Source organism: Macaca thibetana, chromosome 12, assembly GCF_024542745.1.
Source record: "Macaca thibetana thibetana isolate TM-01 chromosome 12, ASM2454274v1, whole genome shotgun sequence".
Lineage (NCBI taxonomy): Eukaryota > Metazoa > Chordata > Mammalia > Primates > Cercopithecidae > Macaca > Macaca thibetana.
The window spans coordinates 91319900-91342602 of NC_065589.1; the positions used below are offsets into that span (position 1 = coordinate 91319900).

At 37.7% G+C, this 22703-nt stretch overlaps 1 protein-coding gene across 42 annotated transcripts in view; it reads left to right on the forward strand.

Annotated features, from left to right (window-relative positions):
• Window positions 1-22703, forward strand: part of NEB (nebulin) — a 224169-nt gene that overhangs the window by 84406 nt on the left and 117060 nt on the right. For 39 of the 42 annotated variants that reach the window (XM_050750407.1, XM_050750362.1, XM_050750367.1 and 36 more), the window contains 16 exons: window positions 732-839; window positions 1180-1491; window positions 1944-2147; window positions 2427-2531; window positions 2610-2717; window positions 4615-4926; window positions 5220-5423; window positions 5890-5994; window positions 8926-9033; window positions 11004-11315; window positions 13618-13821; window positions 14143-14247; window positions 15321-15428; window positions 17196-17507; window positions 17825-18028; window positions 19157-19261. In XM_050750407.1, coding sequence (XP_050606364.1) covers window positions 732-839; window positions 1180-1491; window positions 1944-2147; window positions 2427-2531; window positions 2610-2717; window positions 4615-4926; window positions 5220-5423; window positions 5890-5994; window positions 8926-9033; window positions 11004-11315; window positions 13618-13821; window positions 14143-14247; window positions 15321-15428; window positions 17196-17507; window positions 17825-18028; window positions 19157-19261 — 2916 coding nt within the window. The remainder of the gene's footprint in view (window positions 1-731; window positions 840-1179; window positions 1492-1943; window positions 2148-2426; window positions 2532-2609; window positions 2718-4614; window positions 4927-5219; window positions 5424-5889; window positions 5995-8925; window positions 9034-11003; window positions 11316-13617; window positions 13822-14142; window positions 14248-15320; window positions 15429-17195; window positions 17508-17824; window positions 18029-19156; window positions 19262-22703) is intronic. The other 3 variants (XM_050750392.1, XM_050750400.1, XM_050750403.1) reach the window with 3 other exon arrangements.

Below are 22703 nucleotides of genomic sequence, written 5' to 3' on the forward strand. Positions count from 1 at the left end.
ACCCCTTAGGCGTGATTTTTTCTCATTAGAATAATTAGATGAAAAGCCATAGCTCTTTTCTAACAAAAACTTCTAATGAAACAGCCAATGTGAATTGAAAAACAGCACCTAAATAATAATCCATTTCATTTCTCTATTGTTTTACTTCTGCCTGATTCTTGCAAGTGTAGACAGGCACTGTATAACAACAGTTTGGCCAACAAAGGCACACATACAGAATGGTGGTTCCATAACATAGTACCATAATCATACTGTATTTTTGCTGTATCTTTTCCATGTTTAGCCATATTTAGATACACAAATATTAATACTTCCCATTGTGTTACAGTTGCCTATACTAGCATGCTCTACAGGTTTGTAGCCTAGGAGGAATAGGCTATACCATATAGCCTAGGTGTGTAGTAGACTGTACCATCTAGGACTGCATAAGTACACTCTGTGATGTTCCCACAAGGACAAAATCACGTAACAATACATTTCTCAGGATGTATCTTTGTCATTAACCAATGCATGACTGTATTTGGGAAGAGCTGACAATTTTGCTGATTTAGGTAATTGAAGAGCTTTAAAGTTTAAAACAGGATCATTAGCAATCAATGGGCATAATTTCTAATTACATTTGAGTATTCTAGGGCACAGATGCTACTCTCCTGGACTCAAAATATTTAGCACATTTGATCATTATGCTATATTTGTCTATGGGGAACATAGTGATCTTCATTTCTTAACAGAAACTCTACCGAATGGGTTATGAGGAGCTGAAGAGAAAAGGTTATGATCTTCCTGTTGATGCCATACCAATCAAAGCAGCAAAAGCCTCCCGGGAAATTGCCAGTGAAGTAAGATTTTATCCTTTGTTGATATTGATTTGATTGCAATTTGTCACTTCAAAGCAGTCTCAATTTAATTTCAAATTGAACAAAATCTAAGGGGCAACAAATTACAATGGAATAAAATGATCCCATGCAGTGTGGGATGAGGATAAGATCAAGGATGCATTTATTATGTATGGAATTTCATAGCTGAATTTAGCCTTTAATCTTTCATATCAAAAGACTGAAGTCTTTGGCTCTCTAGGCTTAGTAAAATATTTAGAGTTAATGTGCTTTGTAATTTGCCCCAAAGATGGCAACAGAAGTTAATTTTGAAAGGAATAAGACACATTTTTTTTTTCTTTAGTACAAATACAAAGATGGTTACCGCAAGCAGCTCGGCCACCACATTGGAGCCCGGAACATTGAAGATGACCCCAAGATGATGTGGTCCATGCATGTGGCCAAGATCCAGAGTGACAGGGAGTACAAGAAGGACTTTGAGAAGTGGAAGACCAAGTTCAGTAGCCCAGTGGACATGCTGGGGGTGGTGCTGGCCAAGAAGTGCCAGACCTTAGTCAGCGACGTGGACTACAAGAACTACCTGCACCAGTGGACGTGCCTGCCCGACCAGAGTGATGTCATCCATGCTCGGCAGGCCTATGACCTCCAGAGCGACGTGAGTCTAAGATTTTCCTTTGGCCAACAAAACATGATGTCTGCTTTTTAAAGTATCAGAGTCCCGTCGTGAGGGGAGTTGAGTTTACACAATTACCCTGGACTAATGCCCAAGCCCCATCTAGTCACCCAAACATCTGGAGGCAACATTATTCCACAAAGACCCAGCAAAGACCCATTGCTTTGGTGGAAGCCTCTAGATTGTTGAGCTAGACAATCAAAGGATTGAGTCATTTTCTATGTGCTTCTGTTTAAAATGTTTTTCAAAATACGCTTTTAATCTGAACATTTTGTTGATTTATAATTCATACCAAAAATTTAGAATTTTCTAATAATTCAAGTATTAAAATATATATAATATAATATGAACTTTTATTTAGGGGCAAATGATTTAATTATGACAAATTATGATAAATGATTTAATTATGACAAATTTGTCACTTGCGCTTTCAGAATTTGTACAAGTCAGACCTTCAGTGGCTAAAAGGCATTGGCTGGATGCCTAGTGGTTCTCTCGAGGATGAGAAAAACAAACGAGCCACCCAGATTTTGAGTGACCACGTTTACCGTCAGCACCCAGATAAATTTAAGTTTTCCAGCCTTATGGATTCCATACCAATGGTTTTGGCAAAAAACAATGCCATTACCATGAATCATGTAAGTCTTATCTTTGTTTGAGGAGGTTATTAATTTTTTTGTTTATGGAAACACTGAAATCTGTTTCTATAAAAGAAAACTTATTTTTGATTCCTTTGCTTGGTACTAATGTGGTTTTAAACTATTGTGCTTCTTATTGACACAAGACATCTAGACCTGAAAATGTCACAAATACCAATTCACTGAGCTGAATTTCTTGATTCTCATTAAAAATCAGACTGTCTGCATGTGTCTATTTATTACTGGCCTGTACCAGTCATGTCTCTCTGTTTCTCTTAGCGCCTCTATACAGAAGCTTGGGATAAGGATAAAACCACTGTCCACATTATGCCAGACACCCCTGAAGTTTTATTAGCAAAACAAAACAAAGTAAATTACAGTGAGGTAAGCAATATATTCATAGTGCAGGATACATTTTCCTTACAATGCACTTTCTAAATCTATTATTAATGTCTATTTTAGAAACTGTATAAGCTTGGCCTAGAAGAAGCCAAGAGGAAAGGTTACGATATGCGGGTAGATGCCATTCCTATCAAGGCAGCCAAGGCCTCCAGAGATATTGCAAGTGAAGTAAGTATACTTGGAAAATTCTTTGCCTTAGCTGTGGCTCAAAGATTTATTTATCTCTCCTGGATTTAGAGTGGCACAAGTAAGCCATGAGGTTAAAGCTGTTGCTAACAGTTTATTGTTTCAATGAATGGTTTAAAATAATGGTAATAGAGTTATCAACACAAAGGCCAAATTCTAGTTATGGTTGAGTCCATAGCAACATACATTTCAAAACATGTCCATCTCTTGCTGAACAAAAGTATTAGATACTTGACTATAGTTCATATAATTGTTTTGGCTTTTCCAATGATGTATTTCTCATATACAATTGAACTTATTGTAGGGTTTCTTCAAAACCCAACCTATGCTGTATGAACCAATGAATCTACAAGGGCTGAATTATAGGACACATTATTCAAAGTTCAACGATTCATATGGAACATATGTTTGTTTCCATATCCAGTCGTGGGCTACAAATATTTGCTCTCTTTAAAAGATAGATTTGTTCACTATTGCAACCACAGAAAACCAAACACCACATGTTCTCACTCGTAGGTGGGAATTGAACAATGAGAACACTTGGACACAGGGTGGGGAATATCACACACTGCGGCCTGTCGTGGGGTGGGGGGAGGGAGGAGGGATAGCATTAGGAGATATACCTAATGTAAATGACGAGTTAATGGGTGCAGCACACCAACATGGCACATGTATACATATGTAACAAACCTGCACGTTGTGCACACGTACCCTAGAACTTAAAGTATAATAAAAAAGGATTTGCTCACATTTCTAAAAATTTTTATCTTTCCATTTCTTTTGTCTATGAAGTTAAACAAACAAACAAAAAAAACTCTAGATTTTTTTCTTTATTTCCAAAATATGGGAAGTAATCATAATTTAAGAATAAATGACAATCACAGAAGGGTTAAATACCATATAATAAAATACCTGCTGTCATTAAAAATCATGCGTATAGGTCAGGCACCGTGGCTCACACCTGTAATCTCAGTGCTTTGGGAGATCAAGGTGGGAGGATCACTTGAGGGCAGGAGTTCGAGACCAGCCTGGTCAGCATAACAAGACACTATCTCTACAAAAAACTTAAAAATTAGCCAGGTGTGGTGGCGCATACCTGTAGTGCTAGCTACTCAGAAGCTGAGGCGGGAGGATCACTTCAGCCCAAGAGTTGGCGGTTGCAGTGAGACACGATTGTACCACTGCACTCCAGCCTAGGCAACAGAGAGAGATGCTTTCTAAAAAAAAGAAAGTCATGTGTGCAAAGACTATTTAATGACACATAGAAATGCTTATATAATAACTGAAAAGAGCAGGCACAAACCCATATACAGTATGACTTCTATTCTAATTATATTTTCACACACGAATCATAAAGAATTATTTTAGTGGCAGAATGACATCTTAAATTTTTTTTTCCTGTGTATAAATATACAGACACTCTTTGTAGGCAAAGACAATTCTTATTGAATCTACATTGCTTATCTAGAACCGTGCTTGACACATAGTAGATACTCAATGAAATTTTGGATCAGTGAGCATACAAAAGCTATGCAGGAGAATTTCATTTTTATTGTCATTGTCATTGCAGCATAATCTCCTGAAACTTATACATCTGAAAATTAAATATTTTAAAAACAAATTCTAAATTCTAATAGAATGACTTTAACATTAAAGAATGTATTAAAGTAATGCCTATTTATATGATATATATTTTATATAAGAGATATTTCATATGTGATGATATATGACATATATTTCATTTATTTTCTAAATGGTTTCTACATCTATCATATAATTTATATATTCAGGGAAATTTTTTTTTAAATAGAGAAAGTTACGCTTAGTGATTACTTTTTACTAAAAGTTAAAGCAGATGATTATCTTTTTCTTCTTTTAGTTCAAGTACAAAGAAGGCTATCGTAAGCAGCTTGGCCACCACATTGGTGCCCGAGCTATACATGATGACCCCAAGATGATGTGGTCCATGCATGTGGCCAAGATCCAGAGTGACAGGGAGTATAAGAAGGACTTTGAGAAGTGGAAGACGAAGTTCAGTAGCCCAGTGGACATGCTGGGGGTGGTGTTGGCCAAGAAGTGCCAGACCTTAGTCAGCGACGTGGACTACAAGAACTACCTGCACGAGTGGACGTGCCTGCCCGACCAGAGCGACGTCATCCACGCTCGGCAGGCCTATGACCTCCAGAGCGATGTGAGTACTGAGAGTCATAATAACGTGCAGAGGTGGGAAATTATTTAACACCCCTTGGAGAAAATGGCAATATATGGCACAAGCTCTCCAGCCCCTGCAGGAGGCAAATAGCATGCCTTTATCCATAGGTATTTTAATCCTTTAACCCTTCAGACCGAAATGGAATGTTGTGTGATACCTGGCCCATCCACCAAACTAAATTTTGAGAATGCTTTTACTTGATCTCTTATCCTTCAGATGAAAATGCATTGCTAACACAGAGATAAATATTTATTGACTATTTGTGTCAACAGAATATGTACAAGTCTGATCTCCAGTGGATGAGAGGCATCGGCTGGGTGCCCATTGGCTCTTTGGATGTGGAAAAATGCAAAAGGGCAACTGAAATTTTGAGTGATAAAATCTATCGCCAGCCTCCAGACACATTCAAATTTACCAGTGTGACTGACTCTCTGGAACAAGTGTTGGCCAAAAATAATGCCATCACTATGAACAAGGTGAGACTTCAAAATTGAGAATCAAAGTGGGGCCCCTAAAGCTGAATCAACACAAAAGAAACATTAATGAGGACAGAAAGAGCATTGAGCAATAAAAGGCATCTATCTATCTGTCTATTGGCTTGTCATCTATTAATAACTGATATATATCATGTATATTTTGATATTTACTTCAGTTATTTCCTGGTTTTGATAAAGTGGCATATTTTATGAAAAAATAATCTGCATAAAATATGCTTATTCTCATTTTCCTTTTAATTGTTAACATACGTTTCAGATTTATAAGGCATTTATAAGTACATGTTCCACTATGATCTTATTACTTAAAGATGTGCATAAAACACATAATGTGTATAAGATCCATAACCTTTTCTTTTTTTGTTTTTAAAGTTTATGTGGCCCTAAAATTCCTATTAACTATACACAGAACTTTTTTCCTGATGAATTTGTGTATTTTCTTTGATAGCGTTTATACACAGAAGCCTGGGACAAAGACAAGACGCAGATACACATAATGCCTGACACACCAGAAATTATGTTGGCAAGAACGAACAAAATCAACTACAGTGAGGTGAGAGCAGATTCTTTGACATTTGCACGCTGCTGCTTATTTCAGTTGATCTGCTGTGTGGTGATGTGATACCAAATGACAGCTTTAGAAAGAATATTTTTCATGCTTCATGTGAATAACAACTCTTGCATTTCTCAATCACCATCATAAATGTCAAACTTTACGCAATATGAATTATCATTTAGGAAATACAAATGACAAGAACTAATTATTTAAGCTGTAACCATGAGATTATGTAGACCATTTTCTTTTATTATTTTTTGAAATTAGGAAATTAGCAATTGACCTATATATGTATCTCCCCTTTATGCTGAAGCGTAACCAGTAAACATATTTTCTGTATATTGTTCCTAAGTGTGGTTTAGGATCAAAATTTAAGATTTTTAGTGTATAGGATTAAAGGCAAGAACTAAAATCCACAGTACCACCAGGTCTCTCACACACACACACACACACACACACACACACACACAGAGAAATATCTGTCCGTGTATATATTAGCAAGCCCATTTCCTTTCACTTTCAGTGTGCACAGGGCCACGTGCCATCATTCCAGAATCACAGACGCTTAGGCAGAGAGTCAAGCCTCCACCCTAGTGCAAAGGTCCCCCTCCCCACAAATAGGTTTTTGACCTGCCTTTGCTTAAGGATTCCCAATGACAAGGAGCTGATCTCATAAATCAGTCCATTTGTTCTGGAAAATTTATGAGAAACCTTCTGATGTATTGAGTCACAACATTTCTCTCTGCAAACTCACGTAGTCCTCTGAAGCTGCACAGAACAAATCTGTGCCGGAGATGGAGAGCACCACCAGGGTGCCTCCCCCGCCACCTTCACCCCAGGTTCACCTTCCATATCCCAAGCTCCTGGGCATTCCTCACATGACATCACTAGTAAAATGTGACTCTCCGAACTGGGCAAAATACTATGAGTGGTGAATGACTGGCATAGAATACACTTAACTATCGTATTTCCTTTTCTGGACATTTGACCTCTATTCTGCATCCTGTGCTCCCAGCGTACATTGGCAGCTGTCACTGCTGGTGCACACAGAACTTGAGACCAACTTAAACTCTGAGACCTCTTATGTCGGCTAAAGCTAGGTTTCTTCCATCCTGCGTTTATGCGTTTGGTAATTTATCTCTTCAAAGATTGGCATTTATCTCTGTAATTTCTTCTTCTTAGACTGAGCCTGTGGATATAAGCCTATGGAGATTTTTGTGAATCTAAGATTCTGTCAGCTGATGTGTTAGTTATTTCACCTGGCTTTGTGCCACCAGCAAGGAAAATATTGTTTCTTTGGCAGCATAAATCAACAACATACAGAGCATAATTTAGAGAATTTAGGTGGAATTGCCACCATCTTAAGTAATTTTATTTTGGAAATGAGACTATAATTTTAGTGCTTGTATAGCTAGCTCTTAATTGTCACCAAAAACTAAAAACGTCAAGTCTTACTCCCTAGTCAGAAAGGACTGAATTATTAGCCAAACCTATAATATAGGTCCTGTTCCAGGAAACCACGCATTATATGTGCAGGAATTTCAGGAAACAAAGGGCCCCCCTCCCCCCGGTGTCTAGCCAGTCAGTATTTCTGGAATTCTCAACTCTGTCTTTGCTGAAAAAGCTCAGAGATGTGTTAGTGCAGCTACTTGGCTGCCAGTTCCAGGAGGCCCAGGTGCCCTTCCCCCTTTCATCTGCAGCCCCCTATTGCACCCACCCAGACTGGGACACTGCCATGGGTGCTTCCCTCTGGTGTTAAAAAAAAAGAGAGCTTTTTGGCTGCTTTCCTATTTTCTGTAGAATTAGACACCAACTTCTTAGAATCAGGCGTTCACAGTCCGACTCCGGGCTATTCTGAGCCCTCTCCAGCGACTCCTCCCTGGGGCTTCATCCACTTCCTTCAACACCCCTCTGCTTCCCCTCCACAGTGGTGCCTGATTCACGTGATTTCCTCTGCCCTTGAAGCCACCTTAGTCTACTGAAACTCTGCTCAAAGTCTGACTCTATGGTCACCCCATCTGCAAGAACTTCCCTGATTTTCAATTCAGAATAAATGACTCCTTTCTGGAGCTCTTCATTATTAATGTGGTTTGACTTTTCAGCAGTTGCTTCCACAGGTTATCAGTCTCTCCATCAGTTCTCCCAGGAACCTCTAGGCTGAGAGGGATCTGAACCTCCTCTTTGATTCCCAAGTACCCCACACAGTCAGAGACACAGGGTCAGGGCAGAATAAATGTGAGTTGAATTGATTGCCATGATCAACAGTTAAGCCTTTCCCTCCCACCCACATTTTACCACACTAGACCTATGAGTTTCAGCTTATGTTTTCCTATAATTTTTAAACCAGATTTATTCTTTTAACTAAACATTTTTAAAACAACCTATAATATGTGTATATACTTAATTCAACATAATTTTTAAAGTAAAAAATAAAGGTGCATTGGTTTTCATGGGTATCTTTTTTTGGTTTTGTTTTGTTTTTTGAGATGGAGTTTCACTCTTGTTGCCCAGGCTGGAGTGCAATGGCACAATCTCAGCTCACTGTAACCTCCATCTCCCAGGTTCAAGCAATTCTCCTGCCTCAGTCTCCCAGGTAACTGGGATTGCAGGCATGCACCACCACACTCAGCTAATTTTTTTTATATTTAGTAGAGATGGGGTTTCACCATGTTGGTCAGGCTGGTCTCAAACTCCTGACCTCAGGTGATCCACCCACCTCCGCCTCCCAAAGTGCTGGGGTTACAGGTGTGAGCCACCGCACCCAGCCTCATTTTTGAGTCTTCACTTCAGCAAACATGTAGAAGACTTAGAACTCTCAAAAGTAAGACTATTATAGGCATTGTCTGTGGAGAACTTAGTGAATTGTCTTAGTCCTCTGTCAGTTTTTATATGTAAATGTCAGCATCTGATTTTCTCCCCCAAATTTAGACTCTGTACAAACTTGCTCATGAAGAAGCAAAGAAGGAAGGCTATGACTTGCGAAGCGATGCCATCCCCATCGTGGCGGCCAAGGCCTCCAGGGACATCATCAGTGACGTGAGTTGTCAATGCCATTCTGAGTTTGTGATCAATCTAACGTGGCATTTTCACTGAACTAAATCTTAGAAAAGAACTTTTCCTGGATCTTTGAAAACATATCCTGATATATTTGTGTGGGATATTTCAAAACCTCAGTTTTAAGGGAAATGAAAATCTTGATGTTTATAAGAGGGGTCTGTAACCTGTAGGACACAGCATCTTTGGTGAAAACTGGTCAACCAAGCATAGAGAAAGATTCATTCACGTGGACACTGTTAGAGTGAAGCTGCAGGCTTAGAGATGCTTAGGTAAGAATTATCACCAGGCTTATAGAAAAGCTTATAGAAAATATAACTCATAAACTTAGGTTCTGCCAATGAGATTCAGGGCCTGGCTTTATGTAACATTTGAATAGATAGTATTTGAAAACACATGTGGTGCTTGCTATTGAAATTCGCCCTTATGAAAAGAAGGCGGTTGATCAGTACCAGAGGTGACTACTGACCTAAGGTCACACTCTTTTTTTTTTTTTTTTTTTTTTTTTGAGACAGAGTTTTGCTGTTGTTGCCCAGGCTGGAGTGCAATGGCACGATCTTGGCTCACTGCAACCTCCGCACCCGGGGTTCAAGCGATTCTCCTGCTTCAGCCTCCCGAGTAGCTGGGATTACAAGCACTCACCACCACGCCCAGCTAATTTTTTGTATTTTTAGTAGAGATGGGGTTTCACCATATTGGCCAGGCTGGTCTCAAATTCCTGACCTCAGGTGATCCACCTGCCTCAGCCTCCCAAAGTGCTGGTTTTACAAGCGTGAGCCACCACACCTAGCCAAGGTCACACTCTTAACAATAGCTCCTAGCCATTTATTGTGCCACCCAGAGTAAAACTGTCATCCTTTTCTGGTGCCTCAGGGATTCTTGAGGAACAAATGACTGCTCTAAAAATCAAGGCCCACTTGCTGTCCTTTATATTGGAATCATATGTTAGTGACTCAACTTTATGTATGTTGGATCCTCCCAGCAAATGGACTTATGCCAACAATAATAAATAATGAGATAATAATAACCAAGAAGTATTGAGAACTCTTTGCTAAGAGCTTTACATGCATTGTCTCACTTACTCTTCATAACTGCCCTAGGATGTAGATATCATCATTATCCCCATTTTGTGGATTATTTAAGCAACTTGCCTAAAATCAAACTCCTAGTGAGTGGGGGAGTTGAGACCCTGAACAATCTCATTCCTTTCCACTGTACCATATTGCCTTTTGCTGACTCACCTACACTTTCTCAGTCAGCTGTCTTTGAGACTAGAAGCATGTATGTTGGATAACTGCCTTAGATTCCAGAATGAAGTCATTGGACATGAATAATAAAAACATTGTCAGCACATGTGAGGCTAGAACCCATGACCTTATTAAGAGCATGATCTAACCAGTTGGGTTGCTGTGTCAGTTTTACAAATACAATCAGTTTTCAAAATGATGCCAAAAGCTTGCCACTGCCATTGAATGCATGAATCCAGTAAAAAATAATAATAATAAAATATTCTCCTTTGGTGCTACTACAGGTGGTCCTTGCAGGAATCAGTCCCTCATTTTACTGTTTATTAAAGACACTATTCCACCAAGTGCACCCTCTTCCTGACATGCTTTTAGTGCATAGAATCCAATTCTACAGGTTCCCTGCTTCAAATCTTCTCTCCCTGACTTCCACAGGTGACCTTTTCCCCACATATTCACTTCCTGTTTTCAGAGGTATCCCTTCGTACTAGGCTGTAGGTGACTTGGGGTATACACTACAATTACATGAATTCCATCTATTTTTCTACCTCCATAAAGGCTTCCAGGATGAAGGCCAGGATACTGGCTTGAGTTAGTGCTTATTAACGAAAGTCAGTTGAACTATGATGTAAGCAAGTTGATTTTGCACAGACTTGTGGCCTCTAAAGGGTTACAAAAAAAAACCTGATTTGTGCATTTTCATTTTAGTACAAATATAAAGATGGTTACCGGAAGCAACTTGGCCACCACATTGGAGCCCGGAACATTGAAGATGACCCCAAGATGATGTGGTCCATGCATGTGGCCAAGATCCAGAGTGACAGGGAATATAAAAAGGACTTTGAGAAGTGGAAGACGAAGTTCAGCAGCCCAGTGGACATGCTGGGGGTGGTGTTGGCCAAGAAGTGCCAGACCTTAGTCAGCGACGTGGACTACAAGAACTACCTGCACGAGTGGACATGCCTGCCCGACCAGAGCGACGTCATCCATGCTCGGCAGGCCTATGACCTCCAGAGTGACGTGAGTACAGCATCTATAAATGGAGCTATGCATAGAAATAATTTAAACTATGTGAAAATTATCCTTTATATATAATTCATTGAATTACTCAAGTTAAGATTGATTGGTCCATGAATAAGATTTAAATCAGAATACAATTTTATTGCTTTCATATGAATACATTAATAGACTTCATAAGAAAGTAAAATTTACAAAGTAGACTTGGTCTTATAAAAAAACAAAATGGGAATTAAGTAACATTAGAATTCAGGGTCCGCTAGAGGGAGACATTTTATTCTTTTAAGGAAGGAAGAAATATTTTTACTTCAAAAAATTACCGTGGAATTTGTTTTTGGCTTCTTTTGCAAAACAAAGAATTATTGAATTCTAATGCCTACTGCCACACTAAATATTATGCTTGTGAAATAGAAGAAGTCTGTGGGTCTGTACACTTCCGGACTGTTTCACAGACACTTCTGCTTAGCCTGGCTCTCTGGAGAGGAGCCATGTGGTAATGACAGAACCTACTACCTATTGGAAGCAGATGCACTGTCTCAAATCTGGATATGAGAGGCACATTTCCTGCACTATGTATTTTATAAACTTTGAAGGAATTGAAGCACTGGCAAGTTTTGGAGACTAAAACGAATTCGTAATAATGATACATTAATTGGTTGTTCCTAAAAACTTACAGCCTACCTGAGAAAACTCCCACGTCTGTTCTGTAGCTTTTGACATACAGAACTCTGTGTTTTGCAATTCTTTCCAAAAAGAAAGGCTTTGCCTGCACAGAAAAGATAGTTTAAAAGGGTTGATGTCACCCATACAACGACAACATTGACAGATTGCTTACCATCTGTCTATTTGTTGGACACCTTCTCTGGATTGCCTTCCTCACCCTGTGATATGACCTTCATAATGTGGGAAGTATTTGAAAGTTAAAAAGCATTCCAGAGGTATAAACTGTTACTGTTTTCATTTTTTTTTTCTTTCTTTTTTTGAGACAGAGTCTCCCTCTGTCGCCCAGGCTGGAGTGCAGTGGCGCGATCTTGGATAACTGCAACCTCTGCTTCCCGGGTTTAAGTGATTCTCATACTTCAACCTCCCTGTAGCTGGAATTACAGGCTGCCGCTGCCACGCCCCACTAATTTTTTGTATTTTTAGTGGAGATGGGGTTTCGCCATGTTGGCGAGGCTGGTCTCGAACTCCTGACCTCAGGTGATCCGCCCTGCTCAGCATTCCAGTGCGGGAATTACATGCGTGGGCCACCGCGCCCATCCTGTTTTCATTCTCGCTATTGTTATTTGTGGGGCAATAACTAGTCAGCACAGGCCAATTCTAATAGTTTTTTTGTCTAGACTACAAAATATGGGTTTTTTATTTTCTACTTAGTTGCTGTGACAGGTGAAATCTTTCTAATGAGCCAAGCAAAGATCCAATACTATGATTGTGAAGTAGTTGTGAATACTTAATAGATACATAAAAATCTTTAGCAAAAAAAGTTTTAAAATGAAGTGAGAAATAAAAATATGGCAATATGATTTTATTTAGGTGTCTGTGCTTCCATCCTGAGGACTTGTTGAGGAAGAGACTGGGGCCCTGCACAATGAAATTGTTCATTTAATAAATAAGCAATTAAATTTTATTGCCCTGAATCTTGGACAGCGTTACAGCTGTTGAAGATCTCGGCTTCAGAGTTCTACATCACTATTATATTTTAACTGTGTTTTTAAAGGCATTACAGATATTTTGAAATATATGGACGAATACATTGAAGGCAATAAGAATCCAACACAATCCAACCACTAGAAAAACCCACTCTTATTCATGTAATTTATCTACCCACATTGTTTTATGTGCTACTTTAAAATTTCATATTGTTTTAATGACGTTTCTACATGTCATCAATATTCTTAAACAGTGAAGGTTTTAATGGCTTCAGAGTGTTCCATTTGCCTAGGCCTAAAATCAATTCACTAAGGGCCTGTTGTTGGGCATGTGTGTGGTTTCTGTAACTCCAGGTTGGTATTCTTCCCTGCATAGGGATATTATAATTATGATAGTGTTCACTGAACCAACTGACAGAAGATATTCCTTGGGACCACTCCTCTCCTAATAACCTGAAATATTTGATAACTTTTTATTATGGCTAGAAGAGATTTCTGGGTCATTTTTGAGCATAATTCCTTAGTTTGCCTTATACAATGAGCTTGTTTTCAACGATCAGAAAACAGAATTGCACTTTATTACTGATTCTATTTGCATATTTACCCTAAATATTGTGGTCTTGATGAAGAGTTTTTGCCTTTTTTCCTCTTCTCAGAATATTTATAAGTCAGATCTCCAGTGGCTGAGAGGCATTGGCTGGGTCCCCATTGGGTCTGTGGATGTGGTCAAGTGCAAGAGAGCTGCCGAAATACTGAGCGATAACATCTACCGCCAGCCTCCGGACAAGCTGAAATTTACCAGTGTGACTGATTCTCTGGAGCAGGTGCTGGCCAAGAACAATGCCCTCAACATGAACAAGGTGAGCCCCAGTTGCCTCAAGCTTCTCCAAGATGCCAGAAGATGTCATTATATTTTAATGACTAATGGAGCCAAAATTATCTATGAAGGCGTGGGGTCACATTTACCTTCTAAATTACATGCTTGAAATCCTCTAAATAATTTTGATTATTCCCAGTTTCAATCTTGATAACTAGTAATAAGACTCACACTTCCAGCAGAATACTTCATATTCAAGTCTGGCTTATTTTTCCTAATTAGGTCAGTAATAATAGTTTTAAATGAACTTTTTGTCATTTCTATTTCAAATGATTTTTAATCAACATCTTATCTTCTTCAATAGCGTTTATACACGGAGGCCTGGGACAAAGACAAGACGCAGATCCACATAATGCCTGACACACCAGAGATTATGTTGGCAAGGCAGAACAAAATCAACTACAGTGAGGTAGGGGCCAGAATCTGTGGTGCTATATTGTGGTGGTGTTGTCTGTACTTAGTTTTGTGGAGATTCTTGAGCCTCAGCTGTCATGGTGCATGCGGCTCTTTGATTTCACACTCCGCCCATCCAACCTTTCATCTCTGTGTTAAATATTACATTTGATGGGATTCCACTGGCAAACTGAAGTCATATTGTCTTTTCTGTTCATGGCGATTTCCAAAGTGAGTCAGTGGGACTGAGTAGTATTTTAGACATTTCAGAGGATTGTTAGATAAAATACTGGCCCATTATTTCTGCCAAAATATACATGCCCACTAATTCCATCCCTACCAATTAGATACATCAGTAAATCACTGCACCTCCCCAGGGCAGAGAGAGTAAAGGGACAGAAAAGGCCGCAGTTAAAATAACTGAGCTTTGTCTATAGAAAGAAAACCTTAGGCATGAGGAAGAAGTGTTCTCCATTAACAACATTGATTACTGACTTTTTTAAAAGTAAAATGCAATTTTATAGACACATGGTTTACTAATATGATACACCCAAAATTTAGAAAGTTGCGATTATAGTTGTTAACTACATTTTCTTATATTTTAATTTTTCTTATTTGTCTTTTAAACATTATAAAATATTACATGATTGTCGTACAAATTGTAGGTAATAAAAATGAATAAAAATATATTTACATACATATAAATAGTTATTAAACATTGTTCTGCCATTTTTTTTCACTTAGTGGTATGTATAGATTGCTGCTTTGCTCATCAATCTGTATTACTAGATTGTGTTAATCTATGCTGATATGTATAGCATGTTGATCTATGTATAGCATATTAATCTATAATGATATATAATAGGTTAATATATCAATATATACTAATGTTCATTGATATACCCCATTTATTTCTAATGCTATATAGTATTTTTGGTAGAGTATAATTTATTTGCTTTCCACTGTTGCCAGAAACTTGAATTGTCTCCAGTTCCTATCCTTTTCTAAATTTTAGGATATAACTCACTTAATAATCTCTGAATTGTTGATGTCAAACCTTTTGCTTTAACTCTGGCTTTCTTTGTGTAGACTCTATACAAACTTGCCAATGAAGAAGCAAAAAAGAAAGGCTACGACTTGCGAAGTGATGCCATCCCCATTGTGGCTGCCAAGGCCTCCAGGGACATTATCAGTGATGTGAGTAGCAGCACCCTGGATATTTACATGGATGCATGAAGTGGGGAGGCAGGATTATTACTATTATAGCATTTGGCAGCCAGTTTAAGCACATTTATTGGCTTATTTTTCTAAATCAAATAAATGTTTTTCGTTTGAAAAAACTCATATTTTAAGCTTCAGAAGACTTCAGTATCTACGTCCAAGGTAGGAAGGGGTAACCTAAACCAGTATACTTCAATCCACTATAAAATTGGGTGTGATTCTACAATTTTTCATATCTACAATTATGAGAAATTCATCTCCATATTTTGAGCAGGGAGCCTCACAGAAAATAGAAAATGGCAGAAGAGGTGTTAAAAAATAACTTAGTTACATGTATTTGTTCAACATCAGAAAAAGAGCTGATAGAACCAAGTCTAGGAAAATCCACCTTTCCCCAAATCTGCTCTGTGTTTTTGCCAACTCATTTTTTTTTTTTTTGGAAAATTATTTTACATGCTTCCTTCTGAGTTCTTTTAAAATGAAAACAGAAAGACAAAGAGGAAAACAAGAAAATGGTGAACCTAATTTCCCCTCCTACCATCTCTGAAAGAGGTGGGTTCTTTGGTGGAAAATTCAGACTACTCTTCTTCTCTTCTTCTTCTTCTTCTTCTTCTTCTTCTTCTTCTTCTTCTTCTTCTTCTTCTTTTTCTTTTCTTCCTTCTTCCTTCTTCCTTCTTCCTTCTTCCTTCTTCCTTCTTTTTGTTTTTTTGTTTGTTTGAGACAGAGTCTCAGAGTCTCACTCTTGTTGCCCAGGCTGGAGCGCAATGGTGTGATCTTGGCTCACTGCAACCTCCACCTCCCGGGTTCAAGCGATTCTCCTGCCTCAGACTCCCAAATAGCTGGGATTACAGGCACCCGCCACCATACTTGGCTAATTTAGTATTTTTTGTATTTTTAGTAGAGACAGGGTTTCACCATGTTGGCTAGGCTGGTCTCAAACTCCTGACCTCAGGTGATCTGCCTGCCTCGGCCTCCCAAAGTGCTGGGGATTACAGGCATGAGCCACTGTACCCAGCTGAAAATTCAGACTTCTGTAAATACTTGTTAGGATTGGTGTGGTGCATTGTCTGAAATAGAGAGAAAATATCCAGTTAGCCCTTACCACCACCACCAACAACAAAATGCTTTTTCGTAGATATATATTCCATTTTCTCACTTGAGGAATCCCAAACAAACCTCAGTCAAATTTGATCTCCAACAGAGCAGGGCTTATAGGATGGAAACATAATCCAGACTATTTCAGGGAGTCAAGTGCACCAGCAGAGCGGGATTTAGGAAGGAGTGTGGATGTGTTGAATGGAGGGATAAAATGGTATCTGTGGACTCAGGAATAGCAGTCCCAAAATCACATGTAAAATTTCTGGGTTCGTGATTTCATGGGCCCAAGATGAAGAAACGGCAGTACACAGCACCGAATGATCTTCTGGAAGTGTTGCTTCCTTTATTTTCAGAAACTTAACGTCTACAAGCCATAGGACCATGTAGTTTGGCCTGTCTTCCCACTGGACTATTCCCATTAGACTGTTACTGTTAGATTATTTATGAGGCTTCCCATTAGACTACTGCCCATTAGATTAGTGCTGTAGAGTCTAATAAGAATTTAGGAGAGGAGATAAACTGATACTCAGATTCTTTCATTTCTCTGCAAGAATGAGCAATTTTAAAATAATAAAGTTTTAAATTAATGAGACTTCTAAGCCTTTCTATTCATTTTTATTTTTGAAATGATCACCTTTATTTCAGTACAAATACAAAGATGGTTACCGCAAGCAGCTCGGCCACCACATTGGAGCCCGGAACATTGAAGATGACCCCAAGATGATGTGGTCCATGCACGTGGCCAAGATCCAGAGTGACAGGGAGTACAAGAAGGACTTTGAGAAGTGGAAGACGAAGTTCAGCAGCCCAGTGGACATGCTGGGGGTGGTGTTGGCCAAGAAGTGCCAGACTTTAGTCAGCGACGTGGACTACAAGAACTACCTGCACCAGTGGACGTGCCTGCCCGACCAGAATGATGTCATGCATGCTCGGCAGGCCTATGACCTCCAGAGCGATGTGAGTAATTAAGATCCATGGTAACTGTGCTCATAATAGTAATTCACAGAAATACTGAGACAGTGGTCTAGGATTAGGTAGAACCCTCAGAAGGGATGGCATTTCTTCTCTCTGCTCATTTTTTAGGCATCTCTTCCCCTTACTTTTTTTGGAGAGAAAGAAAGTAATACCTGAAACTATATTCAATTTGGCCTTCATATATTGAAGGACATATACATGAAGTTTGACTATCCAAGCTTTCTAGTGTTATTTTTTTATTTTTGAAATCATGTTAGAACAACTTCAGTAATACTCGCTTTTGTGTTTAATCTCTCCAGAACATTTACAAATCTGATCTCCAGTGGCTGAGAGGCATTGGCTGGGTCCCCATTGGGTCTGTGGATGTGGTCAAGTGCAAGAGGGCTGCCGAAATACTGAGTGATAACATCTACCGCCAGCCTCCGGACAAGCTGAAATTTACCAGTGTGACTGATTCTCTGGAGCAGGTGCTGGCCAAGAACAACGCCCTCAACATGAACAAGGTGAGCCCCCAATTTGTAGGAAAATAAGACAGGGCTGTATGTCATTTAAGATACCTATTGTTAATTAAGTTAGTCTCTTTTTTTTAATCCGATTAAATTGCTATCCAGTGTATAGTGATTCAGTTGAATTCTCTATTCTGTTAGGTAACAATATATGGGAGCATTTCTGCTTTGACATCTCTTGTGAAATAGCCAGAGTTAAGAATGGGACGGCTATTTTGGGTTCAAATTGTTTGAAGTCTATGAGTTAGTTATACATGGTTTGGTATGAAGGTTTCTTTCTTGCTGAGTACACATTTAGGTAAGCACAGAACAAACAAGAAAGATGCAAGCCGGGCATTGTGGCTCACACCTGTAATCTCAACACTTTTGGGAGGCTGAAGTGGGCAGATCACTTGAGCTCAGCAGTTTGAGATTAGCCTGGGCAGCATGTGGAAACCCTGTCTCTACAAAAAATACAAAAATTACCCAGGTGTGGTGATGCACACCTGTAGTCTTAGGTACTTGGGAGGCTGAGGTGGGAGGATCACCTGAGTCTGGAGAGGATCACCTGAGCCTGGAGAGGTTGAGCAGTGAGCCGTGACTGTGCCACTGCATTTCAGCCTGGCAACAGAGTGAAACTCTGTCTCATTAAAAAAAAAAAAAAAAAAAAAAAGATGCAAATCTTCATAACATTTATCAAAAAGAAATCTAAAGCTAGCACATACAGGTACATTTGCAGCTAATAAACTAACAACAAACAGCATCAAATAAAATCGTGGGAAAGATTTGTTAATATAACCATAGTACAGATATGGATATGAATATATGCTTGGGAAATACTTGCTTTTTATTTAATTGGGGTGGCAGTGACCTGGTTACCAAACACACATACGCAGGTGTGTATATGTGTGTGTGTGTGTTTGATTATATATATATATATAATTTTTTCCTTTCACATCTTAGTATACATTTATATTTTGTTACAATAAATATCTTGTAAAATCAAAGAGGTTGAAAGAATGTTAACATACAGCACATGGAACAGACAAGAAAGCTGGCTCTCAACTTTTTCATGGTTTCTTCATTGAAAACTTCTGTTTACAGCAAACTGTTTTTCTAATTCCTTAATCTTTTTATCCTTCACAGCACTTATACACAGAAGCCTGGGACAAAGACAAGACCCAAGTGCATATTATGCCTGATACACCTGAAATCATGTTGGCAAGACAAAATAAAATAAATTACAGTGAGGTAAGATCATTTGTTTTATTTCTTTGGTCTGGCCACATTGATTTTTGCTGATGTAGAAATGCCAGAATTATAAAATTAATCCTCACGTAAGCCAGTTAGCTTAGTTGGCTTTTTATGCCATTTACCCTACCTTGAATATACATATCATTGTATTTAAGAATAGGTAGATAGAAAGGTAGGTAGATTAGACAGACAGACAGATAGACAGACACAAAAATATCTTCATTTCGGGAGGGAAAAAATATCTAAAGTCAACTATTAATGACTAAACATAATTTTCATTAAAAATAATTGCTATTAATCAAATTAGCACTTGCTTCAAAATTTGTGCAGTTTCTTTTCTTCAATTACCTCATCTGTAAAATAGGATTAAAATGCTTATCTTAAAGAATGTTTAAATAATGACTAAATAAAGTAAAATATTTAACATGCCCAGTGTGGAGCCTGGTGCAAAGTATTTGTTTAATAAACTTTAATGTCTCTCCTTTACACTCAAGTCACCATGAAAATTAGATGTATTTAATGTGCTCAAAATAACTTGAGCTTTATTTACAAGAACTGAAATGAGAATTCTTAAATTCACCCATTTCAAATTGCCTGAGAACAATAAAATACATTCTTTTATGCACTATCTTCAGCCTTGCTAAACTTGTCATTGCATATCTTTGCAGTCCAGAAATACCGCTGCATAAATAGCTTCTTGCTCAATTGTTCTTGCCAAAGTCAAAAAATTATATGGTTGATTCAAGAAGAATACTAATTTCTTAAACATGTTTATGTGTCTTCTTTTTTTTTTTTTTTTTAGAAAAAAAGGAAGGCAGAGTCTTCTTCAGTTTGAGAGCACTGAAAAATTTAAGTACTAATTTAAATTAGTACTTAAATGATGACCAGATTTATTATTTTACCCATATTAATTACTTTTGCCTATAATAATGTAGCCTTAAAGAGGAGGCATGCTTATATCAAATAATCATGACCAGTAAAATGAAGAGGGTATGATTTCACTTTCTCCAGCATTATAAAACAGACGAAAGGACAAGCCTGATTATAAATATTTGATTGGCCTTGGCTTCAGTCACTTTTGAATGGGACATTTTCTCTTGGCCACAGAGCTTCTCAGTTGGATTATCTTCCCCTAGGAGGTTTATTTTATCCAAGGTAGATGAAGTTAGTTTCTATTCCAGATTATAATGAAGCTCTTAAGCCTCTCTCATTTGTTTACATTAGTGGAATTGAGGTAGTTTTTTTTTTTTCAGACTGCTGCAAGGATATTGGACTATTTTTTAATTCTAAAATTTTCAGCTGGATTTACTTTCTTTAAAATTGCATGATCATGCATTGAAGGCTCTGACTTCACCGCAGTGCAATATATTAATGTAGCAAAATTGCACTCATCCCCCATGAATACATACAAATAAATAAAAATAAAATTGCATGATCATGTTGATTCCCTGAGGGATCTAAGATCACATTTCAGAATGACCCACTAGAATTTCTTCTCAACCCATTGCCCGTGATACCTTCATTCCATAAATGTAAAACAAAACAAACACATCTATTTTTTCCTCTCAAATTCTCATTTACCTATTCTAGTTTTCTTAAGTAACAAGCTTTAAAATACATCCTTGATGATAGATAAAAGTGTTCTCTCCTTTGAAGCGCTGCATCTTTTTTAAATGTTGAAAGAATTAAAGAACTCTATTTTTTTGTCCTGAAGCCATGAGATGATTGAAGCACTTTTTTTCCCACTTACACCATTTTTAAAATGTGAGCATTTATTCTTTAAAAACATAATAAATGAAGTATTTGACCTTCCAGTTTCAAAAGAAACATTCCTAGAAATTTTGAAGAAAAACGAATTCCCTCTGGAATTTATCTCAAAGATATTAAATTGATTCTTATTTTTACTTTAGCTTTTTCTTATAAAATCTCATCTTGAAAAGACTGTAAACTGACGCATCTTAATAATCCACTTTATAAACACAATAGTGACCCTCTAAGGTCTTAAGTCATTAAAAATATTAAGAAATATTAAGTGCCTCTGTGACATACTTAAACTCCAGATACTAGTCCAGTATCCTTAATTCAATCTAATCTGAGAATGGGGCATAAAAATGAAGTTTAATTATTTGTATCACGCTTTTTCGGGATTTTCCTTACATTTAAGATTTTGTCTTTACACAGCCTCAACAATGAAAAGTACACTGAACAGCATAAAGTAGAGGGATGATAAAGCCTTACAGAACTGTAAATCATTGTAGTTTTTCCCTTAAAGCCACATATTATTTCTAAATTATTTTCCAGAACTATCTACTGCTACTGTGTCTGCTTTATCTAACTCAGTAAACCTCTTAAAGGAGGAAAGGGGGAAAGTGAAATTAAAGATTAAATTATTCAATCGTAGATTGATCTAAAGACTGCATTTGGATATAGATGAGCTGCTTTCAAACCTCAGCAACCATTCTTGAGGTTACTCAAAGGCTTTCCAAGGGGTGAAGTGGCATGGATCGTTTTAAGTAAATCAGTTAACATGGCTTCAACTTCCATACATGTGCTCTTCTAAATTATCTGCCCAAGAATGCCCCTACAGTTTGAGTGGTGTCCCACTTCTTTCATAGTTACTCTTCTCTCACATTAAAACAAAAAAGGCATGGTTTAAAGGTGAAGAAAGAAACCAGACAACTAAATACTACTCATTCTTTTGTACTGAATTCTGGATAGAAAAGCAACATTGCATAAAGGAAATTATTGGGACATTTGATGAAATTGGAATATTCATTGTATATTTGATAAAAAAGAGAATAGTACTAGACAATAATACTGTATCAATATGTTAAATTTCCTGAGTCTGATACATATACTGTGGTTAATTAAAAATATCTTTATTCTTAGGAAATATATGGTAAAGTATTCAAGGATGAAGGCCATGATGTGTACAGTTTTCTCTTAATCAGTTCAATAATTGAAAATAATAATAAGTAAAATGAAGAAATACATAAACATATAAAGAGAAAGAGATACAGAAAGCAAATATGGCAAAAATGTTAACAAATTGGGTAGTTGGTATTCATCGTAGCATTCTTGCAACTTTTTGTAGGTTTGAAGTTTTGCAAAAGGTGGAAAGTATACATTTTAAAGTATTAAAACATACATTAAAATATTTGACTAAGTATGATAATATAAGGATTTCATTTTTTAAATAAAGAAAAAGAAATAGTAATACTCATCCTAGTAGTTACTATGGTGCATGTCTGAAAGTATTAAAATGAAACTTTACCAAACATGGCTGGGTGCAGTGGCTCATGCCTGAAATCCCAGCAATTTGGGAGGCTGAGGCAGGAGAGATCACTTGAGTTCAAGAGTTTGAGATTAGCAACACCCATCTCTACTAAAAAATACAAAACTTAGCTGGGCATGGTGGCACACACCTGTAATCCCAGCT